General features: G+C 43.9%; 1 protein-coding gene across 2 annotated transcripts; it reads right to left on the bottom strand.

Annotated features, from left to right (window-relative positions):
* On the bottom strand, positions 1-16479 carry LOC110516306 (unconventional myosin-Ie). 2 transcript variants are annotated; one of them, XM_036966546.2, is made up of 27 exons: positions 16193-16479; positions 13252-13389; positions 12767-12856; positions 10791-10885; positions 10562-10649; positions 10366-10455; positions 10007-10138; positions 9790-9924; positions 9570-9702; positions 9259-9455; positions 8736-8816; positions 7427-7513; positions 7240-7326; positions 6934-7101; positions 6620-6705; positions 6436-6517; positions 5694-5899; positions 5322-5466; positions 5095-5209; positions 3982-4151; positions 3606-3751; positions 3355-3501; positions 2295-2452; positions 2110-2184; positions 1801-2023; positions 1462-1637; positions 1-1182 (listed from the first exon to the last, which is right to left on the bottom strand). In XM_036966546.2, the coding sequence occupies exons 1-27, from the start codon at positions 16193-16195 to the stop codon at positions 1106-1108; spliced, it is 3330 nt and encodes a 1109-aa protein (XP_036822441.2). In that variant the 5' UTR covers positions 16196-16479; the 3' UTR covers positions 1-1105. The 2 variants fall into 2 exon arrangements, with proteins under 2 accessions (XP_036822441.2, XP_090078373.1); XM_090222247.1 differs by having other exon boundaries at positions 13252-15232; positions 16193-16419.
* Positions 16480-16597: the final 118 nt, after the last annotated feature.

Genomic DNA, 16597 nt, shown 5'->3' with positions numbered 1-16597 from the left:
TTTGATGGTTTACAATTCTTTTAATTTTTATGTCAACTGTCGACAAACAATCAACTGTCTTTTTTAACAGACTATCGCTGGGTAATAACATGTACCATGTAGCCTATTATAAAACATGGGAAATGGTAGGCTCTGTTAATGTCTTATATGGTTCATCATCATCTTAGGTAGATATTTCACAATTCTATATCAGTGAAGATCGGTAAGGCTGGGTTTACACAGGCAGCCCAATTCTAATTATTTTCCCATTAATTGGTCTTCTGGCCAATCAGACCAGCCCTTTTGCCGATAATTGGATAAAACATCAGAATTGGGCTGCCTGTGTAAACTCAGCCTTACAAATCTTCACTAATATAGAATTGTGAAATATCTACCTAAGACATGGATAATCACATAAAATACACAACTAATATATATTTTACAATATATATCTTGTCAAAAATGTTTTGTAATTACCCATTCTATCCCAACTCCACCTGAACTGAGATTATTATGGACATTTGGTCCTATGTATTAAACAAACGTGAAAGAGCAAATAAAACTAAGATTTATTTGAACACTCGAGGTAAATGGCTATAAAAAGATGCAGGATAAAACAAAACGTCTATTTGTTCAGTCTTTAAAAAAAGCTAACACATGCTAAAACAATAGATAAAATCCATTGATAAAAATTAGTAGTATTTGCACGTCAAACCATCTTTGGCAAAAATCATCGCATTCCCTTGTCTCGGACTCCAAAGAGAGATGGTATGGAGAAATGCTTTAATTATGCTTTTTTGTTTTGTCTCTGTAGTAATGCACTTGGTATGGTTGTAATTCTACTGTTGCCACCTGACTCCTTAATCTCATTGGACATGTCCCTCATCGCTCCAGTCTAGATCTTCTCTCATTGGACATGTCCCTCATCGCTCCAGTCTAGATCTTCTCTCATTGGACATGTCCCTCATCGCTCCAGTCTAGATCTTCTCTCATTGGACATGTCACTCATCGCTCTAGTCTAGATCTTCTCTCATTGGACAAGTCCCTCATCGCTCCAATCTAGATCTTATGTCCCTTGATCCAGTCTAGATCTTCTACCTTTAGACAAGTCCCTCATCGCTCCAGCCTAAATCTTCTTTACATAATTCCCAGGAAACATGCCTTCCCTCCCGCGAAGACGACCGTACCACCAGCCTGATGGATCTGGAGGGAGGATGGGTGAGAAAACGGTCAATCTAGCCATTATAGACTATATAGCCCTTTTCTATCCTCAGAGGGAATTACAGGTGAAGCACAGGAAGACTGCATCACAGTTGAACATGTGGTTATAGTATACCTTTAATAATGCTACAATAATAGCAGTATATAATATGTAGCAGTACTTATAGTATATGACTAATAGCAGTTTTATACTATTGTAATTAATATACTCAGTTTATATAAATATAACTTCAGAGATGATCTACTGTAAGAGTTTAGTACCTTCAGTGAGGATTTCAATGACATCCTCCGCGTTGAAGCTCAGCTCATCAGTGTCCTGGGCGTCGTAAGCATACAGCGCTCGGCATTCAGGGGAGCGAGGCTTGGGCTTGGGGGCAGGCTTGGGGCGGCCCGCTCCTGGGGAAGGCTTGACCTCCTTCGAGCGTCTACGATGAACACTGAGCGAAATTGGGAGGAGAGAAAGAGAGATTTAGAAAAAGTGCCTTTCTTGGTTTACAGTATATAATACCATTTTAGTTTTTTTTTTTAACACCAGCAACAACAGGAAGAATATCAATTTTAACAACCTAACAAGTATTCAAACAGGACCTGAGAACTCACCCAGCCACTCCCTGGTCAGGCACGTTCATGAAAGCGGTGTCTGCCTGGCTCTGGTTGTTGGAGTGGTTGTTAGTCTGCCGGGACCTCTGTTGTCGGGGTAGTGTAGGCTGCTCCATACTGGACTGCCGGCGGAGCAGAGAGACCCTGGACGAGGGTGGCCCACCCCGCTGACCACCACCCCGCTGACCACCACCCCCACCTCGGCCTCTGCCCCTGGGGGCGCCTGAGACAGATGAGGGAGATGTTGAGTCAGGTCAAAAGTGAAATGAGTGCCATCATTGGAGAGGCTCAGATATCTAGTTCTCTCACCTTGTGACTGCTGTCCTGAGCCTGGAGTCTGGTTTCCCATGTAGCGACTTTTCCTGTTGTCCCTGCGGGTCGGTCCTGGGGAACAAATGACAAAAAGGTGTGATGTGTCTGAAATGCTATGGGACGGTTGCAGACTCAGATTAGGCCTACTAATAGAAGTCTCCATTCAAAGTGCTTGGACTCACTGGAGTTCTTTGGGAGCCCGGGTCCGATGGTGACTATGAGGACCTTGCTGCTGGGCTTCACAACCGCCTCTTCTCCTTGGCCCGCCTGGAACTGGATCTGCCTGGAGCCAGCAGCAGAGAACGGCCCCCAACCTCCCTTCTTCACCTTAAACTCCAGTCTAAACGAGGAACGGAGAGGGGAGAGAGAAGCGCAATGGGTTAAGATATGGCTTAAAAGACTCAAACTGGATAACTTTTGCGCTATGTATCTTTGAGATTATTCATGATCGTTGACGTAAAGCATGACACTGGTATGTTTTAAGGGGAAATCAGCAGTTGCAACATCCCTTTTTGGACTTATAAATTAATGATTTAATTGATTCTCTAAGAATATAATAATTTAGCTTGGCGTCTCCCGCCAAAATGTTTAAAGGCCCCCAACTTGGCCGCAGGTCTTGCTGTTTTAAAGCAAATTTGGTACAATTCTCCACATTTTGCCAGGGCTTATGCCATGTTCTTATGCTATCTGGGTGACACAAACATTATAACAGCACAGCGAGACCCATGCCATGTTCTGACTCAAACATTATAACATCACAGCGAGACCCATGCCATGTTCTGACTCAAACATTATAATATCACAGCGAGACCCATGCCATGACATCTTTGGAATTTTAGATTCTCCCTGACTGTCTAGTTTTCATTTTGGTGGTTGTACATGATCTTATAAAGATACAGCTCCATCATCTTTTATACATACTTTATATGTGGTTTTAGTCATTTAAGTTGCTGATAAATCAATACACTTCAGTCAGAACCCAAAGTATAGGCTTACTTTACTCCAATGTTTGTATACAAAGTAAATGTAAAACTGTATAGCCTCAAAACATGGTTAAAGCTATCTTCATGATATCATGGATGATCAGTCCTTGCATCCATATCGGTCTATGAGAGAGTGGTTTTATTTCTCCAGCCCCATCCCTCAGCTTTTTATAGAAAACTACTGTTATGGTTTCAACTGTTTAACAGTAAGACCCCACTGATTGGTCTAAGGCTAAGCTCAGAGTAAAGACTGACTGACAGGTTGTTGAACTTGAGCGGTAGCTTCCTCTGGGTCTTCTCATCATAACGTTTGTAGAGCAGACTGAGGAACTCCGTCTTGAAGATGCACTGAAGGACACTGTCGTAATGCTCCTCGTGGATGATGAAGAAGTCATCCTGCAGGGTGCTGAGGGAGGAAAGGAGACATCTTTTCAATGAAACGCCCATTTCTACTACTGTGCATCATGACCATCAACTGGTATAACACTTCCAGAGTATCTAAACCGGCACCTGAGAGAGACTGACTGAATCTTCTCCACTTCTATCTGTCTCTTCAGAACCTCGTGGATCTGTCCCTTATCTGGTCCCTGCTTCACCTTCTCCCGACCAATCAGATACAGGAACTTAGGGGTCAGGATGAGGTCACGCTTCACAGTCTGCAAGATGGAGAGAGGGATATTATATAACTTGTTGCTATTATAGGCTTACTGACCAGGAACCACAATATATAGGGGGTTCATTGAGCAGACAAGCATTGGCACTATCCACCAAACCGTTGAGGGAGTAGAAACACTGTCTTGTCTATTTAACATGAATAACAATAGCATTATGCGTTCTGTGACAATGTTAATGTTGGTTTATTACTGTGGTCATACTTGACTCTTACCCTAAACCTGCGGTCATATTTGGCAACCACATCTGCAAAATCGATCTTCTCCCGGCGGCCCACGAACTGCCGGATCTCGGGGTGGTTGTCGGTGCCGATGTAGTCGCCCACAAAGTTCCTGTTGAGGCTGTTCCTCCTCCTCTCCTTCTTATTCAGTAGGATGTCTGAGGCTACAGGACACGACACAGTGTGATACAGTACTGAACTGACACGACACAGTGTGACACAGTACTGAACTGACACGACACAGTGTGATACAGTACTGAATAGACAGGACACGACACAGTGTGACACAGTGCTGAACTGACAGGACACAGTACTGAACTGACAGGACACTACAGTGTGACACAGTACTGAACTGACAGGACACAGTGTGACACAGTACTGAACTGACAGGACATGACACAGTGTGACACAGTGCTGAACTGACAGGACACAGTACTGAACTGACAGGACACTACAGTGTGACACAGTACTGAACTGACAGGACACAGTGTGACACAGTACTGAACTGACACGACACAGTGTGATACAGTACTGAATAGACAGGACACGACACAGTGTGACACAGTGCTGAACTGACAGGACACAGTACTGAACTGACAGGACACAGTGTGACACAGTACTGAACTGACAGGACACAGTGTGACACAGTACTGAACTGACAGGACATGACACAGTGTGACACAGTGCTGAACTGACAGGACACAGTACTGAACTGACAGGACACTACAGTGTGACACAGTACTGAACTGACAGGACACAGTGTGACAGTACTGAATAGACAGGACACGACACAGTGTGACACAGTGCTGAACTGACAGGACACAGTACTGAACTGACAGGACACTACAGTGTGACACAGTACTGAACTGACAGGACACTACAGTGTGACACAGTACTGAACTGACAGGACACTACAGTGTGACACTGTACTGAACTGACAGGACACTACAGTGTGACACAGTACTGAACTGACAGGACACAGTGTGATACAGTACTGACCTGATAGGATACAGGGCTTAACATATACAGTAGATATAGTGCACTGTTATACAGTACTGACTGTACATGGCAAAAAGCTGATTCCCACAGAGAGAAACCATACCTTACCTTCCTCTCTCATCTTGACGTACTTGCGGACGGCGATGTGTTTGCGCCAGGCCTTCTGGATGGCCCGAGCATATCCGTTATATTTCCTTTCCCTCATCTCCTCCAGCAAGAACAACTACAGAAACATATTTCACAATACTTCTATAAATGATCATCTTTATAGTAAGAAGAACCAGACTGTTATGTGTCAGTATAGAGGTTTTCTAGGTAACGAGAGAAAGACGTACTGATTCTGGGGCCTTGATGAAGATCTTAGTCTTTCCCAGCTGGTACTGGTCCTGGTCCATGTTGACAGAGTGGAGGAGGTGCAGAACCCCCTTCCTCTCCTCCCCTGTCCACCGGGGCCATGTCTCCCTGGTCAGGATGGCGTACCTGTAGGACCACACAAAGCCATTTTACTGGACTGGCAGAATGTCCTCAAGTCATGCATACATTTTTTAAATAGATGGAAACAAAGTATTGGGTGGAATTCATTCAGATCAAGCCAAACGCTGATTAAAACAACATGAACAATACATTTGTACTGATGTTTGAAATCTGTGAAGCAAGCATGGAAATCCATCTCTTGGACCCCTGACCCCTATGACCTTAGGGCTCACCTCTGCAGGAACTTGGCGAAGGCTCGGCGGAATGCGTACCCGGCGCGGCGCACACGAATGTTCTCCCGCAGGCCCAGGTACTCCACCTGGTGTTTGGCCCGAGTGTCCTCCCAGTCCCGAGGCTTCTTGGTCTCGTTGGGCTTGATACAGCGGATGTAGTGGGGGGTGCACTTCATCAGGGTCTGGACCAGGTTGTTGGCTTGTTTCTGAAGGACATGGAGGTTCAATCACAGCTTGGTAGCACAGACCAGGCGCTCAGAGTAGTAAACAGACTGATGGAAGAAAATATATCCCCGTACAATAACACATACAGTGACCCGTGGCCGGGATGTTATGGAAGACAGGGGGGTGGGAGATTGGACTGGCATGTCTGTTTCCATAGCAACAATAATACTTAGTGGACAGATCTACATAAACATAACTGGTATGGTAGTATCTGTGGGGAAGGAATGGGATGGGTGGGATAATGAGCAGCAGTGCTTACAGTGTGTGGGTCTTTCCTCACTGGTTATTTGGACAAATCACGATTTCGCAGGTGTTAACATCTTTCGAATTTTGGGAGGGGACATTTGGCCCGTAGACAGAGGGTTCCGCTCCTCGTTCCTGTTCTGCTGCTCGTTCTACCATCTCTTCTCTTCACACGTATGGACCCAGAACTTAATCAAGCAGCTGACCAATTACGTGAGACTTTGTTCTGGGTTTACAGAGATTATAGTAGCACACAACCGTGTCAGATCCTTACCTTGATCTTGCTACTGGCGGTGGTAGGACGGCCCTTTTTCTCTGCCTCTAGGTTTTCTGGGAAAAGGGTTTTTATGAAGGCACTGCCCAAACACAGACAGACAGAGAGAGAGAGAGGCTGGTCAGTGGCAGACTATGTAATTATCATATAGTATACCTATTATAACACGTCTCACTACACTTACAATTCACTGCTCTGCATCAGCTCAATGATGTCGTTGAAGAGCACATCTCTGTTCCTCTCACAGAAGCCACTGACATCATAGGACACCTGAGAGAGAGAGAGAGAGAGAGAGAAGCTATCAGTCTTTCATTTCAGCATTTTCCCTCTAACACATTTGGATATTTAGGATATGTGGGCTCCATGTTCTTCAAACCCCCACCAGGGGCCAATGTACCAAATTAAATCAAAGAGCTGTAATCTTTGGAATGTTGGATCAGGTTGCGATGAAGATGCATTGTAAAAGGCCCATAGTGTTGTACTGTATGGTGTCCGTACCTTGCCAGCGTAGTGGTGCACTATGAAGCCTTTATTCCAGCTGTTGAAGTGCTCATGGGAGCTGATTCCCGCTTGTAGCTTCTGGATCAGGGTCTGGTCTGCACCCTCCCCCTTAGCATGCATGGTGGCACACACATCGTCCAAGATACTCATGATGCCTGGGGGGTTCTGGGTAATAAGAACAGGGTATATCAAGAACTGTACCACACACAACATCTACTGGTACTGTAACTAGTTCACCTGAATTACAGGCAAAATGGCCGGTCAACTTCAGCACTACAGCAATGGCCAAATATGATCACTCACAAGTTTGGACTCAATGAGGTCACACACGATTTTGTTGTTAAAGTACTCGATCGGCGTCCACTTGATCCCTTCCTGCACATATTCCTCCTACAAGAAACAACGTCAGTATCTGGGAAAACAGGCCAAAGTAATGTAGACCTATCACAAGACGAAAGAGTGAAACAGGTAATGTAGAGTTATAACTTACCTGCTCAGCTTTTAACGTGAGCTCAATGAAAATCTGCTGCAGCTTCTCATTCACAAAGTTGATGCAGAACTGCTCAAAGCCGTTTTTCTATTAGTGTTAAATAGAGATGTGAAGGAAAATGTTATGTTTGTGCTTTTCTAATAACCAATTCGACTGGGTTGATGCAAGTTACTGGTGGATCATGCCTGGGAGGAATCCTCACTATCAGTATAAGCAATGTGGCAGTACGCCCACAACCTTGTTTTGAGAAAGGAATATCTCAGTTTCAAGGTGTCAGCTTGGAGAGAAGAAGCCTTGTGAGGTATTGGTCGGTCACAAGCATGAACCAAAAGTTAATGATGAATGAATAATAAATGAGCTAAATCATGCAAATATAAGGTGACTGTGTAAGCAGTATATAAGAGACCCAACGGGACTGCCCCGGCAGACACAATACTTGGTGCATTTATTTGTTGGAACCTCTCCAGCTGGATGATAATAAAGAATCATTCATTTAAGGTTGACTTCAGGTGTCCCTGGTGGTCATTCCCACAACAGAGAGCATACGTAAAGTTAACGATTTTGTATGAATAAAAAGCAGTAACAATTCAACGTAACTGGAGGTGGCAATTAGGTGTGCAGGACACGTGTGATTAGGTGTGCAGGACACGTGTGATTAGGTGTGCAGGTCACGTGTGATTAGGTGTGCAGGTCACGTGTGATTAGGTGTGCAGGTCACGTGTGATTAGGTGTGCAGGACACGTGTGATTAGGTGTGCAGGTCACGTGTGATTAGGTGTGCAGGTCACGTGTGATTAGGTGTGCAGGTCACGTGTGATTAGGTGTGCAGGTCACGTGTGATTAGGTGTGCAGGTCACGTGTGATTAGGTGTGCAGGTCACGTGTGATTAGGTGTGCAGGTCACGTGTGATTAGGTGTGCAGGACACGTGTGATTAGGTGTGCAGGACACGTGTGATTAGGTGTGCAGGACACATGTGATTAGGTGTGCAGGACACATGTGATTAGGTGTGCAGGACACGTGTGATTAGGTGTGCAGGACACGTGTGATTAGGTGTGCAGGACACATGTGATTAGGTGTGCAGGATGTTGTTAGGACACATGTGATTAGGTGTACAGGACATATGTGATTATGTGATTGGGTGTACAGGTCACATGTGATTAGGTGTGCAGGACACATGTGATCTTCAACTAAATGATATGGTCTAACAGCCTATAGGTAGAAATCTTTATGTATACAGTGTTAAAGGAAATGAAGCCTAGTCCAATAGAAGAAGAGGAACTCCTGTATGAGGAAGCACAGAAATATCCACCTGGAAGATTTCAAAGCCATAGATGTCCAGCACCCCAATGTTGAATTCCTCGTGGTCTTTCTGTATGGCTTTGTTGATAGACTGGGGGAGTGGAGAGAAGAAAGGAATCTATGAAGAAGTTGAATTGCTAGTCTATATTTTCATCATACAGTACTACAATAAAATAAGGTGTCATGGTCATAGCAACAGTACTGCAGTAAACCTCTTGTGAGACAACAGGACAGAACATGTATAAGCTGTGCTGCCTCCCTGCTGTTCCCATCTCTAGACGTGTTCTGTCTTGTGTGGCTCCCAACCCAGCAGTCAAAAGACAAACAACTGGACAAGGATTCAGACAGCAAGTCCAATACATGTTCCGATAAGAGAGATGCCTCTTTGTAGTGATCGTGAACATGGCCATGCTTTGCTGTTAAATGTTCCCTCTACTAGTTAATCAGTCAAAATATACTGTAGGTGAGCAAATTGATGAGGATAAACGGAACCTCACTGACAGGTTCCTTCTGAAATTAAAATGGACACTTACATCCACAAGAAAGTCAAACAGGCGTGAGTAGAGGGCTTTGGAGAGGGCGTCCCGTGTGAAGGAGGCCTGCTCTGTGTTCAGAGTGACAGCGATGCTCTCCGTCTTGCCTCCCCACTTGCTGTCCATGATCCGGCTGGTCAGCTTGTTTTTCAGACCCTCCTGGGAGATACCCAACAGGTAGGCCGGGAACGCCAGGACTGCCGGAACATGGAGGAGGGGAAGTGATATAGGACAGCGAGAGAGATCACAAGTGCAAAGAGGGTATAGGATAGGGGTTGGTTTGGGATTGTGTGTGTGTGTATGTAACTCACAGTCCTCACTCTCCACCACAGCGTAGTTTCCCTCCTCTCTGAAGGTGATGTTACCCAGATGCAGGATACCTGCTACGATCTGCATCACCATGTCCTGATCATCTACAGACAGGCCCACCACTGACATGGCCTCCTAAAACACAGACACACAATGAAGACAAACTGCCTCTCTATACACGTGAAAAAGAGAGAAAGAGAGAAAGAGAGAGAGAGAGCTCACCATGGTGTCAGAGAATTCCTTCTTATCGTTGACATCCTCCACGGTGTAGGTGCCAGACTGGTTCAGGTAGAGGTAGTAGTCAGGTGTGGTGACACCAAGGTTCTCCCTCATCTCTTTAGTGGCGCCCCCCAGGAGCTAAGGGTCAGAGGTCATTAGGTCAAAGGTTAATTAAGTGACGGAATTCTCTCCATAATTAGTTATTGTTATTCTGTCCCACCTGGTAGTAGATGTGGAAGTTCCTCTCTCCCTGGTTCTGTGACACCACCCTGGACTTCTCCAACAGGAAGTTGGAGATCTTCCCTCCGTCTGGCTCTCCTCCACGGCTGAACTGGATCTCAAAGTACTTCCCCTGTGGTAAAAACAGACAGTGATTAAGGTTCCTTGTCCAGATAAGGCCTAAACCAGGAATGCAACAACAAAGCTCCACCTACAATCCTCCCTATTGCTTCACCTATCTGGTCCCATCAGCTCTGCCAATGGGAGTGAATGGCAGAAGGCCACAACATTTTGGAATGAAATGCACCCCTAATTCCTTATCCATTCTATCGGTATTCCCAGATTCCCGGTTCTACTCACAAAGCGACTAGAGTTATTGTTGCGCACAGTCTTGGCATTCCCAAAGGCCTCCAGGAGAGGGTTGGATTGGAGGATGATGTCTTTTACGTGCTGTGAAGAAGAAGAAGAAAGGAGAACAGATGAACCCACTAATATGTGTCTGAGAAGACGAAATGAGAGAATGGAAGGGAGCATTAGTCAAATGTATCCCCTATACCTGGACTTTGGGACCTCCGCCCGACACCTTGGAGATGTAACCCATTATGTATTTAGCTGCTACAGTCTTTCCTGCTCCACTCTCCCCACTGCAAAGACAACGGAAAGCTTTGGGAAACACCCTAACTCATTGTGATGGTATCCCATTGACAGAATGCATGGTTTATGTGACAGTTCAGGTTACAAGAAGTATAAAGTTTGATCTCTAGGAGTGAGATGATTGGTCAGACCTGATGATGACACACTGGTTCTCACAGTCGATCATCATGTTGCGGTACATGTTGTCAGCCAGGGCATAGATGTGAGGGGGGTTTTCATACTGGGCCTGGAAAAGGAAGAGAAAGCATAGCGGTTAAGAGCATTGGGCCAATAATCAAAAGATCGCTGGTTCGAATCCCCACGCCGACAATCTGTCGATGTGCCCTTGACCAAGGCACTTAACCCTATTTGTTCCTGTAAGTCACTCTGGATAAGAGCACCTGCTAAATTACTAATTCGAAGAAAAAAAAATATATATATATATATATATATATATATATATATATATATATATATATGAGTGTCTTCTACAAGCCCTAGGTGACTTGCTATCAAACATCCAGCAGTTTACTTTCAACATGTATTTTATTTTGTCAGCTCGGTAAACAGCATTCACAATAGATGACGCTTCTTACTTACATGATGACGCTTCTTACTTACATGATGACGCTTCTTACTGACATGATGACGCTTCTTACTGACATGATGACGCTTCTTACTTACATGATGACGCTTCTTACTTACATTATGACGCTTCTTACTGACATGATGACGCTTCTTACTTACATGATGACGCTTCTTACTTACATGATGACGCTTCTTACTTACATGATGACGCTTCTTACTGACATTATGACGCTTCTTACTGACATTATGACGCTTCTTACTGACATGATGACGCTTCTTACTTACATGATGACGCTTCTTACTTACATGATGACGCTTCTTACTGACATTATGACGCTTCTTACTGACATGATGACGCTTCTTACTTACATTATGACGCTTCTTACTGACATGATGACGCTTCTTACTTACATGATGACGCTTCTTACTTACATTATGACGCTTCTTACTGACATTATGACGCTTCTTACTTACATTATGACGCTTCTTACTTACATTATGACGCTTCTTACTTACATTATGACGCTTCTTACTTACATTATGACGCTTCTTACTTACATTATGACGCTTCTTACTTACATGATGACGCTTCTTACTTACATGATGACGCTTCTTACTTACATTATGACGCTTCTTACTGACATGATGACGCTTCTTACTTACATTATGACGCTTCTTACTTACATGATGACACTTCTTACTTACATGATGACACTTCTTACTTACATGATGACGCTTCTTACTTACATGATGACACTTCTTACTTACATGATGACGCTTCTTACTTACATGATGACGCTTCTTACTTACATGATGACGCTTCTTACTTACATGATGACGCTTCTTACTTACATTATGACGCTTCTTACTTACATGATGACGCTTCTTACTTACATGATGACGCTTCTTACTTACATGATGACGCTTCTTACTTACATTATGACGCTTCTTACTTACATTATGACGCTTCTTACTTACATTATGACGCTTCTTACTTACATTATGACGCTTCTTACTTACATTATGACGCTTCTTACTGACATGATGACGCTTCTTACTGACATGATGACGCTTCTTACTTACATGATGACGCTTCTTACTTACATGATGACGCTTCTTACTTACTTACATTTACTTAAAAAAAGGCATTTACAAAAACTTCTGCAGTAGAATACATTGTCACATATTTGTAACGGAAGTGGTTAATGGAGTGTCTACTGGTCCCTCAGACCCGAGTGAAACCAAAGAAATGAAGGAGGCAACTGAGAAACAGGAAGCCTTGGGGTTATTCATTAACTCTGTGATTATGAGGTCAGGTAAACAATGGACAACTTAATGGCATTGAACAGATCATTTACATGATAGTGGGAATGTGGGAGGGCACACTTTGCATCACTTATTAATAAGCACCATTTTATACACTGCAGTTTCTCCGTCTAGATCGAGAGATGCAAACAAATCCTGAAACTGGTAGGTAGGTAGGTAGGTGCAGCCAGCCAGCAGCAAGCCCAGTGGCTTTAGTAGTGTGTCTATTACTCACAGCTCCCTGGTAGAGCTCCACCTCTCTGTCGGTGAAGTAGGGCAGCTGTTTAAAGGGGTTGACAGAGATCAGCACCGACCCTATGTAGGTCTGAGGAAGACATGTTAAGAAGAACTTGAATATCCATCTAGAAGACACCACCGCCAGGGACCACAACAACGCTGACGTGGGTAGCTGTGATCACAGTGTTAGTCCCTAACGCTACATGGTGTACTGTAAATATGGTGGTTGAGACACAAACATATTACCCTTCCATGTTGCTCTACACTTTTTAAAGTATGTTATTAAGGTTAATCTCATAACAGGCTGATGTGGGTGAAGTGATCACACAGGTGTGTAGGTCCATAGGGCGTGCGTGTGTGTGTGTGTGTGACAGAGAGACCACGGTGTATGTACATCTACAAAGCACAGCAAAGCCTCAGTGTATTTGCCACATATAGCAGTGCGTGTCCTGGTTCTACTACTAAGTTGAAGCTGAAGGATACAAAGATGTAGTCGTCCATGTATCTCTTCTTGAGGTTGTCAGTGATGGCTTCCTCGTTGATCTTGGAGAGCAGGACCATGTCATCCACCCCGCTGATCTTAACATTCTGGGTCTGCCAGTGGTAGCGCTCCTTACTCCCCTGAGACAGAGAAACAGACAGAAAGAGAGGGAGATAGAAACTTATTGCAACCAGTCTGTGCAAATTCAAATTTGCTCTCTTTCCATTTCAACTCCTCTCCTCATCCATTAAGGAACACTCATATGTCCTCATTAACTGACTGAGGAGTGGGAGTTGGAAAGATCAGTGATGGGCTGGTAGCAGGGAAACTGAATATGCCGGAATCTGACATACCAACTACTTTACACAAGAGGCTGTGAGCTCTTCAAGATCGCATTGTGGAGTTCTGGAAATGTACAACAGTTTGTGTGGTGCAAATAGTAATGTCCGCACAGTGAACACCAGTGGTCACCAACCTTGTACACAATAAATTACATAAAAGTAGCAATCAATACACTTTTTAGACTGTGCTTGTTAGACTGTGCTTGTTAGACTGTGCTTGTTAGACTGTGCTTGTTAGACTGTGCTTGTTAGACTGTGCCTGCCACAAATAAGCTGAATGTGTTATGACCATAAAGTAAAGAAACACAGTCTTCATACTCACCACACGACCATAAAGATGTTCCCACCATAACACATGTATTACACAATAACAGCAGCCTCTATTTCAAAAGAGGATGAAAACTATGATCCTACTCAAACAGCTACAGAAATGTCTCAACCGTTGACGTGAATGTACTCACTCTTACCAAAATAACCTTGAATATTGCCATATTGACCAGAAGTTGGTGAGGTGATGTCATAATATAGCTGTGTGCCTGCCAGGATGAATCAGAACACTATCATTTATGTATTATTTAAACTTGATTTAACTAGGCAAGTCACTTCATAACAAATTCTTAATGACAATGACGGCCTACCAAGACCAAGAGACAAACGTTTATGATTGAAATACCCTCGTCAATTCAGTGGTGTAAAGTAGTTGTCAAACACACATCACATTATACAAGGTGCTGAATGAGAAACTCTGCATATAAAAGAAACAGAAAGGCTAAGCAGCAATATAGTGTGTAGGCTGTAGGCTGTAGACCGTAGGCCGTAGGCTGTAGACCATAGGCTGTAGGCCGTAGACTGTAGGCCGTAGACCGTAGGCTGTAGGCTGTAGACCGTAGGCTGTAGGCCATAGGCTGTAGGCCGTAGACTGTAGGCCGTAGACCGTAGGCTATAGGCTGTAGGCTGTAGACTGTAGGCTGTAGACCGTAGGCTATAGGCTGTAGGCTGTAGACCGTAGACTGTAGGCTGTAGGCCATAGGCTGTAGGCCGTAGACTGTAGGCTATAGGCTGTAGGCCGTAGACTGTAGGCCGTAGACCGTAGGCTATAGGCTGTAGGCTGTAGACCGTAGACTGTAGGCTGTTGTTTCTTTGTTCATTCACTGATGGTCAGATGGGCAAGAAGAGGCAATGCCACGAGAGAAATACCTTGTGATTTATCAGTCATGAATCACCATGACAGACAGATGGTTTGAGTATTGCAACAGACAGTCCAGTTCTCGTAGAACAGTCATGCGTCTGTGGAATGTCTAACAAGGAACCAAACAGGTCACAGGGTGAATACCAGCAGTGGTTTGTTCCCCTTTTCTCTAACTTGATCAGTACTGATAAAAACTAGATCGGGAGAGGAAGAATATTCTGTCACGTTGTCCTTCTGAATGTGTCCAACCAATACAGAGTCCCGATGTTGAATCCCAAAGTTATGACCAGGTATAATTTTGTATGCATGACATCACAGGGGTCTGTCCCCCGTGGACCTCAAATCTTCCTATCCTGATTTGTCTACATTCCATTTCCCTCCTAGGGCCTGTTCAATGGGGATAACCCTGCCCAGACACGTTGCTCCTGGTTGATTCATTTGAATCAGCTTCACCTGCAGTTTGACAGGGAAACAATTTTGCTAGCTGAGTGCAGTAACATTTAGAGGCAAAACATTTACTATAGTAGCATAGCCACGGGAAGTAATTGGGAGTTGGGGGTATTGTTTGTGGAGGTGGACAGGGTGGCAGCAGAGAAAACAATGTTTTGCATGCTCTAATTGGTCCACTAATGCAGGATTATTAAAGGCCCAGCGCACTACTTTTGTGAGAGAGAAGAAAAAATAAAGAAACCATTATTTATTGTGATTTTTCAGTGGGTGCTGCAGAACCCTCAGCACCCCTACTCTCTGTGGCTATGTGTAGTAGACTACGGGTATGCCTAGGCTGTTATTTAGGTGTGCATGCAATGACCTCTGGGAAAAGTGTATGCCCAGGCTAGTCGTGTGTTTCCATCTGTGGGTAGGCCTAAACGTTGTGCCTATTCCAATGTTATTATATACTATAGCCCCCTTTCCTATAACCTAGCACCACTGATCATGACTTGACAGGTGGAAGCAGCACTAAAGGTGAAAACCTGTCCATACTTTTCAGTTATTGGAAAGGAGTTCAAGGAGTACTGGGACATTTGAGGCAATAGTCTACTGATTGAATCAAATGTAGACATTGTCTACCTGTTCACGACAAGGAAGTCTGTGCAAAAGAAAAATGCGCAGACTTACTAATATTTGCATCGTGTAGATCCAACAGTGCCAGTTGTTTAAAGTTAGTGATTTATGAATCAAAGAACGGACAGCGCCTTTTCAAGCTCCGATCAGACATCCAAGGATATTTGTCGACAATCCTTGTCATCCACCAGGTTTCTGTATCACAAACACTAGGCAATCGGACTTGTTGGCTCAAGGAAATATTCTCCAGTCGGGAGAACTTCACGAGTAGGCTAAACATTCGATGAATGATGTTTAAATTATTTTCGGTGTGTAGTTGGTGATTGAGAAAAAGTATAGGTTACTTACCATTTTAACTTGATATTACTTCCTGATTGAGAAATCCAACTTACACGGAAAGTTTGAGGAGCGAAGCAAGGAGTGTCACGAGCTCAGGTGAAACTCAAACGTAATATCATACTTATAAATCTAAAGAGGGTTCATTTAATTGTCGGTATTATATGCTGTTTTCTATCAATGTAAAAACTTTCACCGGTGCTTCAACGTTGATTGAATAGCCTAGCCTGACTTCTTCTAAGGAGGTGGGGTCAGTTTGTAAGTAATTTAAACATTTGCTTAATAGCGGAAGTGTGGACAGGTAAGGGAATACCTCTGCAGTTGGCATTATGGTGTTTTTTAAAGCCTATCACCCAAGTACAATGGCGTAAAGTAGTAGTTGTAGTAGATAGTAACGTATTGAAATATCCAGACAGG

The sequence above is a fragment of the Oncorhynchus mykiss genome, chromosome 3, assembly GCF_057628025.1.
Source record: "Oncorhynchus mykiss isolate SJ-2025 chromosome 3, ASM5762802v1, whole genome shotgun sequence".
Taxonomy (NCBI): Eukaryota; Metazoa; Chordata; class Actinopteri; order Salmoniformes; family Salmonidae; genus Oncorhynchus; species Oncorhynchus mykiss.
This window is presented reverse-complemented; position numbering and strand designations above follow the sequence as displayed.